Source organism: Colossoma macropomum, unplaced genomic scaffold (genome assembly GCF_904425465.1).
Source record: "Colossoma macropomum unplaced genomic scaffold, Colossoma_macropomum, whole genome shotgun sequence".
NCBI lineage: Eukaryota > Metazoa > Chordata > Actinopteri > Characiformes > Serrasalmidae > Colossoma > Colossoma macropomum.
This window is the reverse complement of record NW_023495565.1, coordinates 390753-412500: the sequence shown is the minus strand read 5'-3', so window position 1 is coordinate 412500 and position 21748 is coordinate 390753. Positions and strand designations below refer to the sequence as shown.

General features: G+C 38.0%; 1 protein-coding gene across 1 annotated transcript in view; it reads right to left on the bottom strand.

The window, feature by feature from the left end:
- Positions 1-21360, bottom strand: part of prkaa1 (protein kinase, AMP-activated, alpha 1 catalytic subunit) — a 24473-nt gene extending 3113 nt beyond the window's left edge. The window contains exons 1-10 of the mRNA XM_036562940.1: positions 21161-21360; positions 15355-15496; positions 10219-10312; positions 8135-8279; positions 7321-7408; positions 6805-7029; positions 6542-6691; positions 4969-5317; positions 2251-2377; positions 1-394 (exon numbers count right to left, since the gene is read on the bottom strand). The exon at positions 1-394 is cut by the window's left edge and continues 3113 nt beyond it. Coding sequence (XP_036418833.1) covers positions 90-394; positions 2251-2377; positions 4969-5317; positions 6542-6691; positions 6805-7029; positions 7321-7408; positions 8135-8279; positions 10219-10312; positions 15355-15496; positions 21161-21257 — 1722 coding nt within the window. The 5' untranslated portion in view covers positions 21258-21360 and the 3' untranslated portion in view covers positions 1-89. The remainder of the gene's footprint in view (positions 395-2250; positions 2378-4968; positions 5318-6541; positions 6692-6804; positions 7030-7320; positions 7409-8134; positions 8280-10218; positions 10313-15354; positions 15497-21160) is intronic.
- Between the last annotated feature and the right edge of the window lie 388 nt (positions 21361-21748).

The window sequence follows — 21748 nt, the reverse complement described above, 5'->3', positions numbered from 1 at the left end:
GAGACAAGGAGGTAGAAAGTCCAAGAAGAGAGAGAGACGGCAAAAAACAAAGAGAAGAACGAGAGACAAGGCGTCAGAGAAGCTGAGAGTTATCGTGCCAGCAGCTTGATGAGGTTGGCGCACATCTCAAAGAACTCAATGGTGTGGCTGCCAGGCCGGGGGTATGACTCTCCCCCCATCGAGTCCACTGAGGAGGTGAGTGAGGAGGTCAGAGAACCCTCTGCATGCTTGCCTCCAGCCACTGGGGGTGTGGAGGGGGCAGAGCCGTCCCCCTTCCCTCCATCCTCACATTCGCTTCTCTCGTTTTTGTCATTCTTTAGGGCAGTCCGGTAGTTTCCCACTGAGCCAGATCGGTGAGGAGTGGCAGTGCCAGACTTTGTTTCCACAACATCATCTGGAAGAAAGAATAGAAGGGTGAGATAAAGGGCATCAAGAAAGATGGAGAGATAAAGAAACATCAAAGTAAATACAAAAAAAAAGTGTTGAGGCATATTGAAGTCGGTTTCAGCTACATTAAAAGGTGCATTAGTCGATTTTCTTTTTTACTAGCACAAATAACCTGGAAAATCTGTAGAACATGATAAAAAAATGTTTTGGAAATGGCACCAGCACAAATGCATTATGTGCCCGAGAAAAAAAAACAAGAATCATAACTGGATTTTCGAAGATGGAACTATTTCATGTGACAGGGATAAAGTTGGACGCAGAATTAGCAACATTCTGTGAACTCGGTATTTATAAAGAGTTTATATAACAAATCAAGTAGATATATCTATCACTCAGAGAGCCGAATAAAGTAATGCTTTGGATGAACAACCTTAATGGAGATGTATGTAATACTAGTCAACTGTTCAAACTCCCATGCAGGTAACAAAGCTAAATACTTTCCGTTCCAACACAAATGTTGCTGAAGAGGCTATAAAGAAAAACAGGACACTTTTGACTATTATCAAGTGGCAAAACAATATGAACTGAATGCCAAGTGTTTATAGGCTTATACAGACTTTGCAATCCCCCCAGACACGAGACACAGGAGTTTGATACCTTTTGTGGCCAAACGCCACTGCTATACAAAGAAGTATTTGGAGAATACTTGGACAAGATTAGGTGAAAAGTTTCTCTGTGACATGTAATGATATGTCATCTGTAGAATAAATCATTATGGGGGTAAGCAGTATTGTAGACCACTCTTGATGTTTATATCTTTTAGACCTGTTCCTGAAAGTAAGCAATCTGAGATAAACCAGCCTATAGCCATGGTATTTACTTTGAGTATCATCTTGTTTCAGCTATGAGGAGGAGGAGAAAAAAACAAAAAAAAACAAAACACACTCAATGTACTCTACTGAGATGCAAACTATATTCATTATTTTGATCTCCTCTTAAGCTCTTCTGATTAGCATGATACCATCATTTTATCATTTACATCTAAAAAACAGCCTACCTCATCCCTACAAAGTGAATTCATGACAATCCTTGGTAATGCTAGCAAACTTTAAATGAATCTGACACTGGGTACTGTCAATTGTAGGTTTGTGCTTTGTGTTGCTGGGCTGAAATAGGAGGCAGATCAATGAAAACAGCTCAACAGCCACTTGTAATAAATGCAATGGCAGTGTGGTTAAGCCAACAACCTTTCGATAAAAAGTAAAACTAGCCGTACATCAAATCTGAGTACTTTGCAAATGTTAGAGAAATACAGGGGTGTAAATACAGCTGTGTGTGCTGCCTTATTTTTTATCACTATATAATTTTCTCCTCAATTTACAGTCCTGTGAAGCGCCCCGGCATCTTTTTGAACTGACGCTAACGCAATGTCATTGGACAGTTGAACACGCTCAGAGGAAAGCGCCAACTGCTAGATATGTTACGTCAGCTAACAGACGTCTGCGCTAGCTAGCATCGCACTGAGTGATGGGGCGGAGGGGGCGCACCCTACCCACCCAGAGAGAGGGAGGCCAATTGAGCATTCTTGGACTCCTGGCTACAGATGGCTGTAAGTTTGTGTTTGTGTTTTTAAACATATTTTACAAACAAAATAAAAAACACAAATTCAGCTCACATATCAAAAGACTACAAAAAGGGGAACAATACTTTTAATGCAGAAAGGCTTTAAAGAGTTAACTTAAGAGGCATCTAACCTAAACTGGATTGATTTTACTCACTTAAGTGTAGCTGAAGTGTGCACTGTGTAGATGCATTATTTATGAAAATGAAAATAAGGATCCAAATGCACAGTTTGCTTTTTACCGTCTATGCTCCTAAAGTCCAGTAAGTAGGTCCTGCTGTCCACTTGATAGAGCTGCAGACTCATCTTGGTCTGCATGCCTGTAACTGGGTTCTTCCTCCGCACCCGCAGGTAATAGGGATTAACCACCTGGCAACCCACAAAAAACACAGAAGTTCTCCACTGTCAGTTTCCTTGAAATAAATAAATAAAAAAATAATAAATAAAAATGTACTCACTTTTCCCCAAATGATTTAGATATTTTTGGACATAATAAGGTGTATAGCTGAACAGTCATCTAAAAGTCTGAATTTACTCTGTACTTTGGCAGTTTTTAAATTTTATTAACAGTATGTTTTTCAGTGTCAGAAACCACACAGGCAAGTCAATGTGAGATTACAATTCAACAGTTTGAGGCAAGTGTGTGATGATTTAGACAAGCAGTTTGCACCACACTAATGTGGCAGTTATATGCCATTACTTGTGTTTAGTTTTGCACTGAAGCTTGTGTAGCTATATTAGCATCAAAGCCACAATGCAAAACTAAAGAAGCAAACTTGACATCAAACATGTTGGTCGACTGACTACATTGTGGGTTAATGGTAAACTGTAAATATAGTTTATTCAGAACTATCAAAATTGCTAATGCTGTCATACATAATACTACTTCATAATGTTAAAGGTCACAAGAACCCTCCCCCTTTACTACAGGCATGTTTTTATTTTATTTTATTTTATGTTTAGGTTCAACTAAACACACATTTATAGCTTGACTGCTCATTAGAAACTGAAGTACTACAGTTCACAAAGCACCTAATGCTTTTTTTCGTTGCTCTGTTCTGTTTATACTGAGCCCTACTTCCAGTCTCCTACCATTAAAATTTTATGCTGAATCTGGTTGGGTTAGTTACATGATTCTATGTTCATTTGATACTAAATACCAGCTATTTATAACTACTTACATGCTGTTTTAACACTGTTATGCCTGATAAGAGTGCTGCCACATGCTGATAAGAGAAGCAATGAAAGCTAAAATGAACACAAGGGACACACACGGCTAACTGCCTTTACAAATGCTGCTGATTCATTCACTACCTATCTAACATGAACTTCAGCCAGAAGTCCTAAACTCAAACACACATGCACACCCCTTTTTCATTGACTGATAAAAGCCTATTAGACTGTTCTTTGGCATCCCATGACTTTCCTGAATAAAATGTTTAATTTACGTGTCCCATGCACTAACACATGGTTCCAAGATCTTGATTATACATATGCAAGACACACTGTCTGTATCAAACCACCAAAACAAAACTGACCAAGCTCAGCCGTGCCCAGCAATGCCCTGATTGTTCTCCAGGCAAAATAAAGGGAAAAAAAAATGGAAGTGTAGCCAAACAAACCAAAGAACTGGAAAATAGGGAAAAACAGGAAATGGGGAATACAACCTGTGCAAAAGCTATGGCACATTTTATATTTTTGGGTTTATCCCCCCCCCCCCAATATGTTAAAAAATATATAAATTGTGCAATAACATTTGCAAAAACCCATCATATTTAAGTTTCTTCCTTGTAGAGAATCTGTTAACTTATTTTAACTTAGAACACCAACAAAACATGTCATGTGACACTTTTGTCAGTATAAATCTGTCAGTATGCATGTTGCATGGTTAGCTATTCTAATTATAGTGCCTGTAGGAAGCTACGGAACAACATTCCACAGTAGTGAAGGTGGAACTTGACCCTCTGAGCAAGAAGCACAGGAGGCCATGCAGCTGAACAAAGCAATGCACTGTTAATGTTTATAGGGGAAAACAAGAGCTGCCCCTTCATTTCCCCTTCATTTCCCCTCCCATACATCCTCCCTTATATTCTCTCTCCATTTCTCTTTCCTGACTATATAAAAATCTTACAGCACTCTATTTATTACACTTGTATAATTTTTATTATTATAATGACTACACTGTGATGTCTTTCTTACTATGTTTTGGATGTTTGTTTTATCTCTGTGCTGCAGCTTCTATGTAGCACATACATCTGTATTTTAAAGAAATGGTTTTTGGCAGAAAATCTAATTTACACAATTTTCTAGTTATCCCACATGTAATCGAGCCAAAACATGTTTGGTGTCCAAATTTTGCTTTGGAGCTATGAGGCTAATGTTGCTCCCAAAACTACAAACCAACAGTCACCCAAATCTTCAATCCCAAAATTTCTCTAAACCCACTCACAAAGCATCCTGGTCTTCATTAAATTTGTGCAGGCTTGTTGATATGGTTTAGGACACAGTAAGACCTACTATAAAAATGAACAAAACTACACTGTCTAGCTGAACTCTACAGGCAGCCATTTTAGACAATGGTGTTCCGCTGAATCAGACTCCCCTTGACGTGCACATCTGTCAAGCGGACATATGGACCATAGATTACATTCATGATTTCTGTTGTTTCGATTTGTAAACATATATATTTCAGTTTGAAAATAAACAATTATTTATAAAAAAGAAACATTAAAAATCCCAAACACAAATCATTGGCATCCATAGTTAGTTGGCAATGTTAGCCTGGTTGCTCCAGTGCTAAATTGAAGAAACAAATTCAGGCAAGTCTTGGCTGATTAACATCTATGGTGAAAAACTGAAATTAATATCCCATCATAAACTGAAATAAATACTACATACCGTTTCACTGGACAGAAGCGTCAGATTAATTGAAAAGATGTTGCAAAAGGTTTATGGCTTACCTTCCACTCATAGTCCAACTGCTTCATAGCTCGACACACCTCACTCATGATATCGTTGGGTCGGCTCTGGCTGCGAATACCCAAGTGCCACTTGGCCCGACGGACACCCATGTGCTTCGACTTCTGGGGGTTGAGTTCGTCCAGCGTGTGCCGTGGCCGAGGCTGGGCTTCCGCCACCAGGAAGGGCACTCGTTCTGGGTGAGGCTTAGCATGGTGATGCGCAGGCAGGTCATCCAGGAAGGAATCAGGAGGGCTGGAGGCTAAGTAGAAGTCTTTGGCTTCACTCATAATGCGGCGGTTGTCGATGATCAGATGGTACGCTACAGCTAAAGGGTCCTGGTGATTACGACTGTTTGGAGATAACAAGAAGTTTTTTTTATATAAAACCAATGCCCAGTGTCACTTTACAAAAAGGCTTGTACCAGAAAAGTCCTCTTACTCAGGTAACCACTGGGAAAAACTGCAATGAACTAAACCATATGCTTTCCTTTGCTTTACTTTTTCCCTAGAATGGTTATTTTACATGTATAGCAGTAATAACTACAATAACAACAACTTTAAAAGCAATATAAAAGTACAGCAAATAAATAAACAAATAACTAAATAAATAAAAATAGCAACACTTTTTGTCTGTAATTTTAAGTCCCTGGCACTGACATGGAGCAAAGACAATGATAGCATGGGAGCTGAAGCTTAATCTTTGTGAAATAAAAGTAAAAGTTGTGGTTGGAGAATACTGTTATAATTAATTTAGTAATACAAAATGACATTGTGAATCTCAAACAAATTTTACCGTCTAAGGCCGCTTAACCTGTTGCCTTCCTCTCTGCCATTACACCAGAGGCCTTTAGTCCTGGCACATTTTGCCTGATATACATGATTTTACTGAAGCTGTATTATTTGATACCTGAAACCTGATGCTGTGGTCTGAGAATGTCCTAAAATGTACACCATACCATAGGCAGCTTTTTCTACAGGCATTATGTCTGCCTGTAGCACTGAGCACCTTTAAACAGCACAGCTCAACAGCCATGTTTCTGCAACAATCTCGGCTTAGTTAGGTACAGTAAATGTGGTATTAATGTAGGTTATCACATCTCTCAACAAGTTTAAATTATGTTCCTATGGTTTGAATGAAATCAAACAAATGAACAACGGGTGTTTAAACTGGCAGTAAATTAGTTTTACTGTGACTGGGGGCTGCTACCTGCAGCAACTCTGTTAACTATCACTGGTCACAGGCCTGTTTACAAAGCATCAACACTAGAGAGCAGAGCTCAACGAAGAAGCACAATAATATCTCAAGAGTAAAACGGAAAAAAAAAACAAAGCAAGGCCAATAGAAAACTTTGACAAATAATAACAGCAGCAAAAGGAGATCAAATAGGGAAAGAGGCAAATACCAAAAGAAAAATAAGAAAATAAAAAACAGATGAAAAAAAGGGGATAGGGTCAAGCAAGCACAGACAAGGACAATGAACTGCTCACTGCCCTATTTTACGTGTAGAACGTAAATGTCTTGTACACAGTTATTTCTATTAAAATAATCCAGAAGTAATTCACAGACACACACCTGTAAAGGCAGTTGAGCACCTCCTCTTCAGTGCACTCAAACTTCTCACACACCTCCTTCAATGCTTCTTCATCAATCATGGTCGTACTATACGAAGCATCCTCTGGAAACAGATACTTAGGTAGGTCCTCTTTAAACCACTCGTCCTCCCTGAGAAAACAGGGACAAGGTAAGAAACATTACAGTCTTACAGACAACACTACATAAATATAAACAAGTGTTCATGTATTAATAAAGCTCCTGTGGAGAGACAGTAATCTGACCGAATTTCTTTAATGGTGGCTCTCTTCATGGGGTCCACCTGCAGCATGTGTTTGAGCAGGCTGGTAACTGATGGGTTCAGGTACTGCGGTGTGAAGAAGATGCCATCACAGATCTTCTTGAAGAGTGTCGGCACGTGGTCATCATCGAAGGGCAATGTCCCACACAGCAGAGCGTAGAGGATCACCCCACTGCTCCAGATGTCCACTTCAGGACCCGCATATAACCTGAATGTGAAAATTCCCAGGTCAGCCATAAGACAGTTCAGAAATATTTACGTTTCAGTCACAGGATGTAGTATAGGCAACAGAAAGAAGTCAAAAGGAACTCTCAAGAGGACCTGTTACATTAGAATGATTTTCAAAAGATTAACAGCACCACACAAATCAAAGTCTAAATTAATGGCCAGGAAGAACATAGTAGGGGGCTAAAGAACTGCAGCAGTTAATTGAGGGAATGGAAGAAAGAGGAAAGTGCTCCACAGGGGCAGTGGAAGTTATTAGAAATGAATACTGTACCTTCCAGAGATGACCTCTGGAGCTGCATAATTAGGGGAGCCACAACTTGTCCGCAGAAACTCACCATCTGACATCATATTTGACAACCCTACATAAAAGGATTACAACGTTCACTGAGTTTGACCACTTTTCAGTAGCTTTAAAACATATTAAAAACAAACAAACAAATAAATAAATAAATAAAAAAACAGTCCTATGCAAAATTTAAAAAACGGCAGTAAAATTACACATTGAAAAGCTGATTTTCTAAGTGAAAATAATTCTCTGCAGTGAAAACTTAAATCTAGCATTTTCTACTAATTTCAGTGCACATTTTCTATTTTTTTGCTGAGTTTAAAATACTGGGAAAAAAAAAAATCGTATGTACAGGCCACACTTTATCTTTTATTTATTCCCCCTGTATGTTAAATTCAGCAAATAAACAGTAATTGTGCATTACAATGTGCAGAAGTGTGTTCTGTGAAGGACGTGTACTTATTTTCACTTAGAAAATCAACAAAACATAATTCTGTAACATAACTTTGTTTGGATGACCTTTGCAAAACAATTTGGTCAAGGGCTCCAAACATCTGCATATTGAATACGTAATACATTTAATATATTCAAGCAGAGTCAGGAGTGTTGGCAACAAGGAAAACACTAAAATGTGCAGATAAACAGGTACTCCAGGAGCCTCATAGCTCCAATGCAAAATTAGAGAAGCATAGAAAACTAGTCTTGGCTTGATCAACGTTTAGTGTAAGGGGGGAAACTGTAAATTTGATGTTTTGCTAAACTTTTGTTTTAAAAGGAATGTCAGCGCTTCGTTGCATACCAAAGTCAGCAATCTTGGCATTCATATGAGCATCCAGCAGGACATTCTCTGGCTTGAGGTCTCGGTGTACCACCATGTGTCTGTGGCAGTAGTCCACTGCTGAGATGATCTGCTGGAAGAGACGTCTGCTCTCCTTCTCATCCAGCTGGTGAGGAGAACAGAACATTGACAAACACTCACGTTATAATAATTCTGTACCACTTACAGACTCACTTATTCCATTTAACCAGGAGGAAATTTTATTACATCAGCTGATACAGAATACTTACAGTAATCTCATTTAAATTTTGTTTTTAAATAGAAGAAGTGTGTGATCACGCTCACCTTTAAACATGCTTAAATTTTTTTGCTCATGAGGTTTGCCTTCTGTTCAAAGCAAGACCTGAAGGCTTACAGCTCTGCCAGAGCCAACCTCAGAGGAGGAATCTCAAAGGCTGAACACTGTTACAAACAGCAGATTGAAGAGCTCTTTAACTCCTCTGAACCACGGCGCATGTGGCAAGGCATACAGTCTATTACTGACGTCAAACCATTCAGCACTGTGCCCCTACCAACGGTGCTTCACTCCCCGATGAGCTCAACCACTTCTATGGTTGCTTCAACAGAGGAAATAAGGTGGTCTTCTTCAAAACAGATTTACCACCTCATGAGCAGCCACTTACACTCTTCACCGCGGATGTCTGTCACACTCTAGGCGAGGTGAATGCACAAAAGGCAGCTGGCGCTGATAGAGTACCTGGCCATGTTTAGAGCCTGTGCTAAGCAGCTGGCTGGGGTCTTCAAAGACATTTTCAATCTGTCGTTGGTCCAGGCAGTTGTCCCAACTAGCTTCAAGACTGCCACCACAGTGCCAGTGCCGAAGCATGCAACTGCTTCAGCTCTGAATGACTTTCACCCTGTCGAACCCACCTCCATTATCTCCAAGTGCTTTGAAAGACTAGTTCTTTCTCATTTGAAATCCTGTCCGCCTGCTACACTGGACCCACACCAGTTTGCCTACTGCCGCAACAGATCAAAGGAAGATGCCATTTCTACGGCACTCCACACTGTTCTGACCCACCTGTACTGTCAGAACTTATATGTCGGAATGCTGGTTATTGACTTCAGTTCAGTCTTTAACATGGTGATCCCCTCCAGGCTGATCTTCAAGCTTAGTCAGCTTGGTATCAGCACATCTCTCTGCAATGGGATTCTGGACTTCCTGACTGATAGACCTCAGTCTGTTGAGATAAACAAACTCTTCTCCTCCCCCCCATCACCCTAAATACGGGCGCACCGCAAGGCTAAGTGTTCAACACTTCAACACTCAGAAAAACCAAGGACATCATTGTAGACTTTAGGAGGGTTAGGAGCCAGGCACACTCCCCCATCTACATCAACAAAACTGAGGCGTTACAGGAGCCTCCATTCCCGCACCAGCAGGCTCAGGAAGAGCTTCTTCCCTGAGGCTGTGACTCTGACAAACTCACTCACTGCACTGTTACTGTACTTTATGTCCTAATATTATTGCAATATTCATATTTGTACAGCTTATTAGTATCATCGCACTATTCATATTTGTACATTCTATTACTGAAATATTCATATTTGCACAGACAGTTAGTGTACATATTCTTACTCTACATTCTCTTCATTTTTCATATGCTGCTCTCACAGTACATACCTTCTACATTTGCATTCTCTCCGCTCACTCTGTGTATATATTTATACTTGCAATATCTATATATTTTATACCACTCCACCATCCTTAACTGTACATACTGTAACTTTAGCATTGCTTACACAGCTACTTTCCTGCACTTTATATGTAAATAATACCGTATTTTGCACTTCTGGTTAGATGCTAACTGAATTTCATTGGCTTTGTACCTCTAAGTTGAATCTAATCTATGTAATTGATCTCTGTTCTGATTTTTTTAGCCCTGTATTGAGCATCATTCAAAAACCAGTCTAGACTGAAACACAGCTGTATGGACTGGGGACTGAGTGGAATGTTTTGAAACTAAAACAATCTTTAGCTCTTTATTTATTTAAAAAAAAAAAATACTGACCCTTTAAAAGTAATAGTAAAAGTAAAATCATACCTTTCCATTTTTGCAAATGTAGTCGAAGAGTTCTCCTCCAGAGACATATTCCATAACCATAAATATGTCTGTGGGTGTGCTAATCACTTGGTACCTGCAATCACACAAGCAAAGAGAAACTGTAATAACACATTCAGAATCCTAAACCAAAGATAGATGGATATATTCAAGGACTGCATTTGGTTATTATATTAAACTGCTGTTGCACTAATATATATAGTTCTTGCACTTACTTCTATTATAACACGTTTGTATGATGTGGTAATGTTCTTAACAATGCTTGATAAATGCTATTTTATTGTTACAGTAATATTAGTGGGTTATTATTACTACAAGTATTCTAACAACATTCACCACAATGTGCTGTTAACGCTATTCTATTACTGCTAAACATATTACTTCTATAACATGAATGCCTAATTATTAATATAAAAACACATTCTAATACACAATGACAATGTACCATTCACTCTCAAAAAACTGTGCATCATTACTTTTAACACATTTATTAACACAATATGACACAAAAAAGTTTATAGACAACACCTGTTTATAGACAAAATCTTAATTAAAGCGTCAGTTTAGAGTGAGTACAATACAAAAAAAAGTTATACAGAGAGATTCAGGGGTGCACGATAAAGCATATTATTTTTATTGTTATTGCTATATGAGTTTCTGCAATAAAACATCTTTATGAGACTGTGTTTACTAGTAATGTATTTATTTTTACAGTGTTGTGTGTAAAATGTATAAACTGTATGGTAAAGGCAACTGTCACAACAAATCTGCATCATCATAAGAAGCTTTTTAAGGAAATTAAATATATAATTATTCATTTTTGTAGGCCTATAGTGAGAGTAATAATATACATCTTTATTTGTGTTTGTATCCTGACTACAAACACAAATAGAAAGGGACAGGGAATCCTGACTGATTTTAAAAATGTGATTTTAAACACATTTTGCAGGCTACAAATTCTCCATTAGGGGCGCCATGCCTTATAAGAGCAGTGCGTCACATTTACACCGTGTCCTAGTTCAGCCTTTCAGTGCACCAGAATGGGCTTGCAGTTCTGATGTACATAGCTGTAAGTATTTTATTATTTTTTTGTTGCACAACAGTGAATCATGCTTTTGTAATTTTGTATTTTTTGCTACTTTGCACAGTCAGCGGTGCACACTCAATCACAATTCATTGGTTCTCATCATTGTGATATCCAACAACTTGATCACGTATGTCCATTTCACGCAGCCCATACAGAATGGAAGGTAACATTCAAATTCAACCACACAATACTGAAAATATTCAAACTATATGCTCTGCAGGGCCACATAATGTGCATGGACAACGTAAGAAAAAACATGATGTGCTTCTACTGAAACAGACTAAAGGAGCCAAGATGTGCAATACAAGTAGTGAAAACAGTAACAGTTTAAGCTAAAATCAACAAGTGTAGCGGGATGTCTGTGAAATATTCATGACAGCTGAGTTACTATCATTGATTGACTAGCACTGGATTGACTTATTTCAGCTTATTAGTAATGTTTGTGGGTTAAGTCTTCAAAGTCTTCAATGCTGCAATGGAGCTGTACAATCAATGATGGTTCTAATCCAATGATCTTATGGAACAAATTTAGAGACTGTTTGGTACAGGTGTGGACATGGTCATACCACACATTCAAGCCACATTAAAACACTGACCTTTTGAATTTTTCAAGGACTGTGGGAGTAAGTCTATTCATAAACTCCCTTGCCAAGTCACTGCACTGTCTGTTACCAAAACAAACAATTAGCCAGCTAGGATCGCTGACGCTAAAAGATGAGACCGGATAGGGGTGATATGAAAACACTTGACTTCCAACCAGAGGCACTCAGGATGCACGCCATGAGCTTAATATTTTGGGGTACATAGGACAATTCATTTAAGGACTACCTGGACCATCCTGAACCATTTCATTCTGTAAAACATTTTACACAGACTTCCATATGTACTAGAAGACACTGTGTAGCAGTCTTTTTCCTCCAAGTCCCATCACACTGTGGTATTCGCTACGGCTCTACGTCCATCTCAATGTTTTTGCTATAAACTAGAATGATAAATATTTTGTGGCATATTTTTGTGACAGTTTTAAGAAGCTATTTCGATAACATAATACTGGTCAATATAATTTAAAAACCTTAACCTCTTATTGACCAGGGTATATTTTGGTTTTTCCATCTGTATTTACATGACCAAATCGTAAGGCAAATTATTCAGTAACTGCATGAAATAAATGCAATTTTTATTGAATTTATTTTATTTTTTTGGAAAAGTTCCCCTCAAATTCACAGAAAATGTGTTTTATGATCATACACATATTGCTATATGCTTACAATTTACTGCTGAAAGCAAAAAAGCTCTCTTTGTATTTTTTTTTTTTAATAATTTTTACAGAGCATATCACTGAAGAGACACCATCTGTTTCAGCTTCTTTTACTATAAGGGTTTAAAATTACATTACCCATCTATTTGACTGGAAAGAAGACTGGAAAGTTACAGCTCTCATATGACACCCACCTTTTGAATGTAGCTTATGAAATGTGAAAGTTATGAAGAATATGACGAAGTGCGTTTTGGAACCACCGGTGGTCTCAAGGAGTTGAAAAAGTTAAACAGAGCTTTACAGAGCTTTACTGACTGATATGATTATGATTTATCTTAATTCTCCATCAGTTCTCTTCACAAAAATGTTAAAACATTACCCTCATGCTAAATATCATGTGTAAAATGTGTAAGAAGTAAGCAAGTAACGACTGCCAGCTTAGTAATCTTCAAAATTAGCCTGAAACCCTCAAAAAAGAATGGGTTATGGCCCTTTCTGTAACACAAAACAAGCTGCCAAACATAGGTCCCTTAATTGCGGGATGATCACCAAAACTGATAAACCCACAAGACCTCAGTATTGAACTTGATACAGTACCATCAGCCAACGAATATATTGGTTGGGCCCTTTTATGAACAGTCAAAGCCCTCACTTTATGACCTATTCATGCTGGATTCCTTTCACCAGAAGAGGTCCAGCAATGTAATTTGTAAGGGAAATGGCTTATTCATACAGGATCAAGTATCTGTGTAATTTCCCCAGATTACTTCAGGTAGGTTAGATCAAAACATCATAACCCAGAAATTCACTTCAATGTTAAGGTAAGAATTAAACCAATCCAAATAAACAAACAACAAAAATTAACTTCCAGATAATACTACCTAGATTAGCATTAGGCCAGTAAAATTTGCTCATTCAACTTAGATGTGAACCCATTACTAAACGTGTTTTAGATTACAGTAGCCCTGTTTTGAATGTAAGGATAAAGCAACTGTGCCAAGAGCGCCACTGGCCTTGTCTACTGGTGACCAAAAAACGGAGGTGCCAATGTCTATTACCAGGATTTCATTACTGCGAGGCCAATTTGAACAAGACTGCCATTACAGACGGAGCTCTGAGTGTGACAAAGTACAGAAGGTAATTTAAGCCATAATGACAGCATATACAGAAGGAAGTCCACCATCTGATGTGATGCAGCCTTAAACTAGCTTATATTACACATAGTACATTGTATTATTATGCAAACTGAGTGTTACTTGAAGCAAACAGTTCTTCCAAGTTGTTGCCTCAACCCTTCAAAGGGGAAAAAACCCAATGCCCCCTCCTCTTTTCCACTTCTTTTGTCCCTCTTTTGAAGAGCCATGAGAAAACCGCTAGCCTGGTCACTGGGGAACCAACCCCGGAAATACACAGGGGTGGAAATTACTCTTGCGTACTGATTTGTCTTTTACTAATAGGGGGAATGGAGAATGTTTAAGCTCAAAAGCACCTTCCAAACTAAACATGGCATGACCTATAAAACCAAGGTAAGGAAAGGGCCGATACTTTTTAGGATTTAGGTGGGATAATTTGCCCATGTACTTGTGTTTAAAGGGGCTAAAATGTTCCATTGTGGCTCTCTGCAGCTCTGTACTTCTGACACTGTAACAAACCCCCAAGGAGCATCATCAGCTGCAGCAGAGTTTAAGCACACTTTAACAGCAAGGATGAATCAGCAAAAGAGAAAGGGGGGACCTTAATGTGACTAATTGGGTGAGTCAGAGAACATTAGGCAGGAGGAGAAGATTCGAATTGGATGATGAAAATGAAGGGAAAGTGAGAGCAAAAGAAGACAAGCGAGATCCAAATAAAAAGAGGCAGGGCTCGCTTTATTAAGCCTTGTCCATCATGTCACTTAGATGTAGCTGACAAGCTGTCAAATGTAATGTTTTAACCCACTTATCAGTCAAGTCAAAACAGCAAGTAAATCCATTTAGTTCTTACTCACGTTAATACTGTTGCTGTCAGAACAAAACCTCATATCTTTAAAAGAAAACCGATGATATGAAAGTCTACACAGTCTCTGATCATAATCAGAGACATGTCAGGCATATTTAATGGGTTCATATCAACTTTATTGAGCCCAATCCAATCCTTTCTTAAGGATATTTTACTTCACTGCACTCCATTTACCCCTCGGGGTGAATGAAATAGATTCAAATTTATATTACAACATTTTCAACTATTTATCTGGGTAGTAAGTTTCTGCCAGTCAAAACAACATATAACTTTAGAATGCAAAAAACAAATACTGTAAAGCATAACAAAATTTTCTTCTTTTCAAAGAAGTAGCTGAGATGTTATGACCTAGTTAAAAGAACACAGGCTTCATTCTGAACTCCTCAATGCCCCCAGCCATCGCATGGATTTGTTAAATTTCATCAGCAGCACACGATCTAATAAAGCACTAAATGCACACTATGCACAAATAAATATTTTACTGTAACATTTTAAAGTATGAGTGTGCACTGTGCAACTGTATAATATCTGGTTAGACATCTGGTTATTAATTAATTCTGAACATGACTGGGGCAAAAAAAGAAATAACTTGATCAGGACATCACTAAATAACACAGTGTCAAACAGATGAGCACATGCTGACAGTATGCTTTCACTCAGGTTAAGAAGAAAAGCACAGCCAAGCTGATCTAAGCTTTCCCACTATCTAAACTTAGCTCTACTTGTCTGGATACTGGCCATTAAACTGAACTTCCACTGCTGCCCTGCTACTCACAGTTTAATTATGTGTGGGTGCCGGAAAAGCTTAAGGTTCTGGATCTCACGACGAATCTTGCCCACCACATCCAGACTGCGGATCTTTTGCCTGTTCAGGATCTTCACAGCTACTTGATGCTTTGTCAACTCATGCTGGCCGACTGCAGGAAGAGAGTTAGAGAAGCAGATATTAGATTCCCTCCGTATTAAAAAAGCATTTCATATTCATTGAATATATTCAAACAAGTTAAAAATCTCTTTCACAAGCAAAAAAGTGTCCATTGCACTGGATTAAACACAAGATCTGTGGAAAAAAAGACATTACAGACATTGGTCAAAGCATAACACTTTAACAGCATTTCCACCTCTTATTAAAATATGAACCAAGAACAAGGGTAGGCAATATGGCAAAAATTTAATATTGTATTTGAAAACATTTTCACAATACATGATACATACCATGATATCTAGGTTTTCTAAACAAGTTAGAATGGACAAAATGTACCAGCAAAACAGTAGTGCTATGTTTTCAAAAAAGAACAAATGAAAAACTAGGATCTCCCGATCCACTTGTTTTGGCTCCTAATGCGATCCGAGTACCTTAATGTTGAGTTCTGGCCAATACCGATATGATTTTTGAATTTTTCATAGATCATTTTTGATATGTGCATAAAAGTATTTTTTATAAAAGTGAGTGTTTTTGTTTTTTGTGGACTACTTAGGTAAAATAGTCATTTTATATTGTTAGGAATAAACAACGAATTCATATTTGTCTAGCTGTAGCCTGCTCCTTTCTCTTGGTTTGGAAACTGCTGTTGAATGACAATTTTAAGCCAGAAACTGCACACAGCACTGCTGCAGATAAATCAGAATGTTTTAGTGATACTTTTATTTTTAAGCAATTGTGACTCGGTTATTCGGTTCATTACAGGTTCAATTAATCAGGAAAAGAAAAGGTGCAGCTAGCAGTCTGTCGAAAAAAAGGAATTTTATCAAGGCATAATAACAGACCTGCAGTATTCTAAAATACGCTCACTCTATGTGAAACAGCAATAAACATGCACATGATATCAGTGTCTCCAAAGACATCCATTCACATGAAAACACAGAAAACAGAGTTGTAAAAATCTCTACCCTGGAGAACTTCTTCCATCAAGTTTTTTAGTGACCTGAAACTCCATTTTCATGCCGGTGGGAGGCCAAAGCACAGAGAAAAAAAAAAACAGGTTGTTTTAAACATATCCACATCTGTGAGGACGAGCAAGTCTGTGAGCATTGGTCCACAAACACTCTGATAAAAGATAAGTGTAATTTAGCTATGATGAAAATTTAGATGAAAATGGAGCCACACAGGGTTTATTTTGCTAAAATAAAACAGCTATCAAAAATGATTTTTTTATCATTTGACTGGTTTTACAGCAGTTTCACAGTTCGCTATTTTCTGCCATAAATGTGTTCTCTAGATCCTCACACGACAGCTGTGCTGCTGTGATAGGTGAACCTGGTTTTACACAATTTCCAGAAACTCATTTGATGTTAGTGCGGTGTTCCCATATTTTTGACTATGTGCGTGATGCATCCCCTGCACTGTAGTCTCTGCCATCTGTGTTTTCCCCATTTCAGTCAGGTGACATAAATGGGGAGTGCAAACGTCATCAAGCAAACAAATCGAAAAGATTTGTTTCCAACGATTTTCTATTATCAATATTATCAAAAGCGTTGATTAGGTGTCACAGCCTTAAATTAAATTAAGTTTAAACACTGTTGAAATGCAGGGATTGTAGATGTTACAAGTTTTCAATTTTCACTTTAAAAACAGCTGTAGACATTTAAACCACTTTGTTAACTTCTGAAAACATGTCTCACTGCCGCAGGCTGTGGATAATGCCTGTCCATGGCACCTCTACCACAGTGCTGTAAACACGAAAAAGGAACAGTATCGGAACTGGAGCAAGCTTATTTTAATTGATATCCAATCAGTTAAAACGTGTCTGGATCAGCCTGATCCTGATCCATTGGATCAAAATGGGACATCCCAAAAAAAAAACTCTGAAAACATTTTAAATTCAATGTAAATAAACAATTCAGAAAGGAACATAATGACAAATCTAACAACTGTTAAATAAATTAATAAAATAAAATAAAGGCATAATGGACTGACCTAAAATTGGTCTAAATACACAGAGTATGAATCCATTATAATACAAGCAGTTGTTCACTGTCCTAGAAGTACTGATGATATCCATGATAATAGAAAAACGCATTGTGGTGTAATTTACCACAATAATTGCTGGCCCTTAACTAAGAATACACCATCTTAGATTTGTTGGCCAAAGTATTTAAAATAACAGTAATCAAAGTTGCCAAAGTATGTTTTAAGCACTCTGAATTAGAGGCAAGATGGAATTAGCAATGACTAACAGGAGGCTTAGTTCAATTACTACTCTAAATTGCTCAAGACAGGATGAAGAAATGCTTATGGCAGGAAAGGTTACCGTCTCACAATGTGGCAGGAAGAAGTACAACTCTGAACAAGACATCTTATGAGAATTATTTTGGCAACAATGTCTTGCCCAATGTGATAATGACAAAAGGCTGCAATTTCTGCATTCCATTTAGCAGTATGCTTCTAATCTGTAGAAGGACAAATGCAGAAAGGTAAACCGACAAGGAAGGTAACAGAGAGAGAACAAGAGAAACTGCTCAAACAAATTGTTCATATTGATTTAACCAGTCCTCAGGTAATGCATTAACCTGGCAGCCAGTCAACCAAAGCAGAGTGAGTCATTGAGGAGGGTAAATGGCCTACAGTTTGCAAAGCCTATTGAAGAGCAGAACCAGAATACAGAATACAGTCTCTATAAGCAAATATAGGATAATGAAATTATCCTCAGGACTTTGGTTTAGACAAATACACACAGACTCGGGAATGGTAAACAACAAATCATGTTGTAAACCACCATCTGGATAAAAATACTAATCTAGATTGTTAAAAATGACCAAATATCTGTTTATTTAAGGTTCAACCTCAAGGGTCTCAAAGACACCCTAAGTAAAGTTACATATTAGCTTTGACAAATTTAATACAGCTTTTTTAAATCTTAAATATTAACCAATATTTGTGGTTTTAAATATGCTTTCTTAGGTCCTGTACTGCCCTTTGTATAAAAGATTTTTGGGTTTTTTTTGTCATTACTACAACCCTACTTATAGTCAGAATTCAATACTTTTATGTACAGATTATCAAGACATTTCATGTCCAAGTTACATAAGTAGTTGGTATATCAGTGCTCCAGTAAGTACGTTTATTCCAAAGTCTACATCGCTGATTGGCTGTCTAAATTACGGTCAGTCTGTATGCATGTTATTACTATCATTGCTTCTTCATTAATCTGCCATCCATTGTGGTCAGTAAATATATCCACTTCCGGGAAACCACATACACTAATTTCTGGTTTAAGCTACATTGACTTTCGGTTTGTAACTGAAAACAAGATACTGGAAACAGCATCTTTCAAGAATCTGTCCAGAAGTCAAGGTATCGGTATTGCCACTGAAATGTATTGAATGTAATGAACTTAACTGCAGTATTCAAGGTGACCCATAATAGTTTAAGATGTTTAGACACACTTACATATATGCATATGTATGCGTGTGTGAATATGAATATATATGTATTATATATATATATATATATATATATATATATATATATATATATATGAAATGAGTTGCCAATCAAAGCTATATTCTGGCAGATTTGTTCTACACTGGCTAAAACGTTGACAAGAACTTGCTGCTACATCAATAGACAATTACAGTAGTCTAACCTTGAGCTATAAAGGCCTGGACTGCTTCTAACCATGTTTTAGCTTGTCAATATGTCATGAATGAAAAAAGAACATCATATTAAAAATAATTACAAATGTGTGTATCAACAGAATAGATGAGTCAAAGGTAATACATCTTCCACGGCTATACTGGATGTGATCAAGATGCCATCAAAGTTTAGGAGGTATTTTTACAATATCTCTATCAGAACCTTAGCTTCAAGTTATTGTAGTTCTGTTCTGTTCTGTTCAGGTTAAAAAGAAGTGACTCAACATCCAGTCTGTAATTTCCTCAGTTGCATGCCTCAATCTTACTGAAGTCACAAATGTAATATGGCCCAGGTAAAAGCTGTCATTAGCACAGCAATGAAAAGTAATGCCATGGTTGCAAATGACTGCACCTAACAGCATCATAAACAAAGAGAACAATCAACCTAGAATGTGTGTTTCATACAGGCCTTAACAGCTGGAGAGCAGTACTGCACTGCTGAAAATGAAAATCTAGCACTCTGAAGCTAAGAGATCTCCACTTATAAGTATGAGACAGTAAAAAATCTGTACATTTCCACAGGTATGAACTGATTTTAGGCAACATATCAGGCCACCTACTTGGTCTCTTTGCAAAATCTGATTTATACTGTTAAAAATGACATACTTTTATCTAAGCAAGATATGCAAGTCCACTTGTCCACTTTAAAAGGCAATGACAAACTTTATTCTGTAGTCTATTTCTACAGTTTAAAATTATGTAGTTGTAGTAGACTTACTGCAATGCGTGCAATTCAAAGTTATCAGTAGTATTTTAGCTATTTCCTTTTAAGTCAGAAAACATGTTATTGCCTAAATGTTCATATCTGTATGCAGGAAAGTGATTATTTGTGTTCACCCCTAGATCCTTAACATCTAATAACACTAAAAGAAGCATGTACATTAAGTCACAATAGCAAGGCTTGATAAAGGTTGGAATCCCCTGGAGGGAAAAATGATTCACCGTAGAAGTAGTGCAGACGTTCATTGATTAAATGACATCAAGTGAGACCGAGAGAAACCCAAACTCATCCTTGTCGTTCTGCAAATGCCCCACTGCACACCACAGGTTTTAGCTAGCTTTTCTTCCTTGAAAAGCACAGAACAGCAACCGCATGCCAAATCTCACTCCTGTGGGAGGTGGACACATCTATGATCACTGAAAAGCTTTTAGAATACCTTTTACAAAGGACTTTCCTTTCCAGTAGCTAGCTAGCGGACTTTGACTTCATACAAATACACAACAAGTCATAAAAGTTGACACCCGTTTGACTTACAAGCGAGCTAAAGAACATTAGGCACGTTCATGGAAACATAAAACGGCAATGTGCCGCAAAATCAATAATAAAGACCAACGAAATTGCCAGACTAAAATGTCACTGTTAGTTTGGGTCATAATGAGCCAACTGATCGAGCTAATTTTCGGTCTTATAGATAGCTAGGTTAGCTACGTTATGACAGATACAAGAGATAGTTTCGTTTTGGCTGAAATGTTTCGACAGCTGTCAAACAATAACGATAAGGTGAAAACCTGTTCACGCATTTCATTTCAACAAATCAAAACACGCTGCCTTAAAGAACAAAACGAAGTTACATCGTTTGAGAGTCCACTGCTAGCTAGGTTTGCTTGCCGTTAGGTTACTCCACAGCCAGCTGGCTAAAAAGATAAAGCTAGCTTAAGTTAGCTGGCTCGCTAACTAACTAGCTAGCAGATGAATTACGAAGCGGCAGTCATAAAATGAGGTAAAAACTCAAACACTAGACGTCGCATTAAATCCCAGGCATATATCTTAATGTCTGTAGTATTAACGCCCAGACTAACTTCCTAATATGCTTTCGAAAGGCTACAAACGCATGAGCTACATGGCTAACTATGGCTAACTCGATAGTTTCCCACCTGAAGCCTCATTGACATCATCCGGACGGTGCCATTAAAAGACGAACCAACAAACCAGCAAGGAGAATTACCTTTAACTTTTCCAAACGTCCCCACTCCTAGCGTGTCTCCGAGAATATAATGCCCGATTTTTACTCTGCCTTCATGTTTGGGTTTGTCCGTCGCCATTTTCCCACGTAAGCCCGACCTGAGGCGGCGGGGCTGGGCAACGGCGGTGCGGATCTGTGCGGCAGCAGCGGAGAGCGAAAAACGACGCTGCTGCTGAGCTACAGCGGAGCCGGTCTGTGGAAAGCGCCGCCCACTGTAGTCAAACATTACTGCAATACAGCATTGAGACGATAGGGGGCGTGTCCGAAATGAACGGTATTGAATGGAGATGTTGGGCTAAGCAGGAAAATCGCTAATTAAACATAGGTCTGTTCAAAATCGCAATAATTCGATTTAATTTCTGGAAAACACAAGAATATTTCACACCACAACTTTAATTAAAACTCACTAATATCTTTTTGCTTTTCTACTGCAATGGCTTTTTAGGATGTAAGACTCCAGCACCAAGTGACCAAGCAGGAAAACTGCTAAACGGTTCTGGTCATCATCCCCAATCACTTGCTTTTATTTATCGAAAATATAAGAACATATCACACCAAAGCATTCATTAA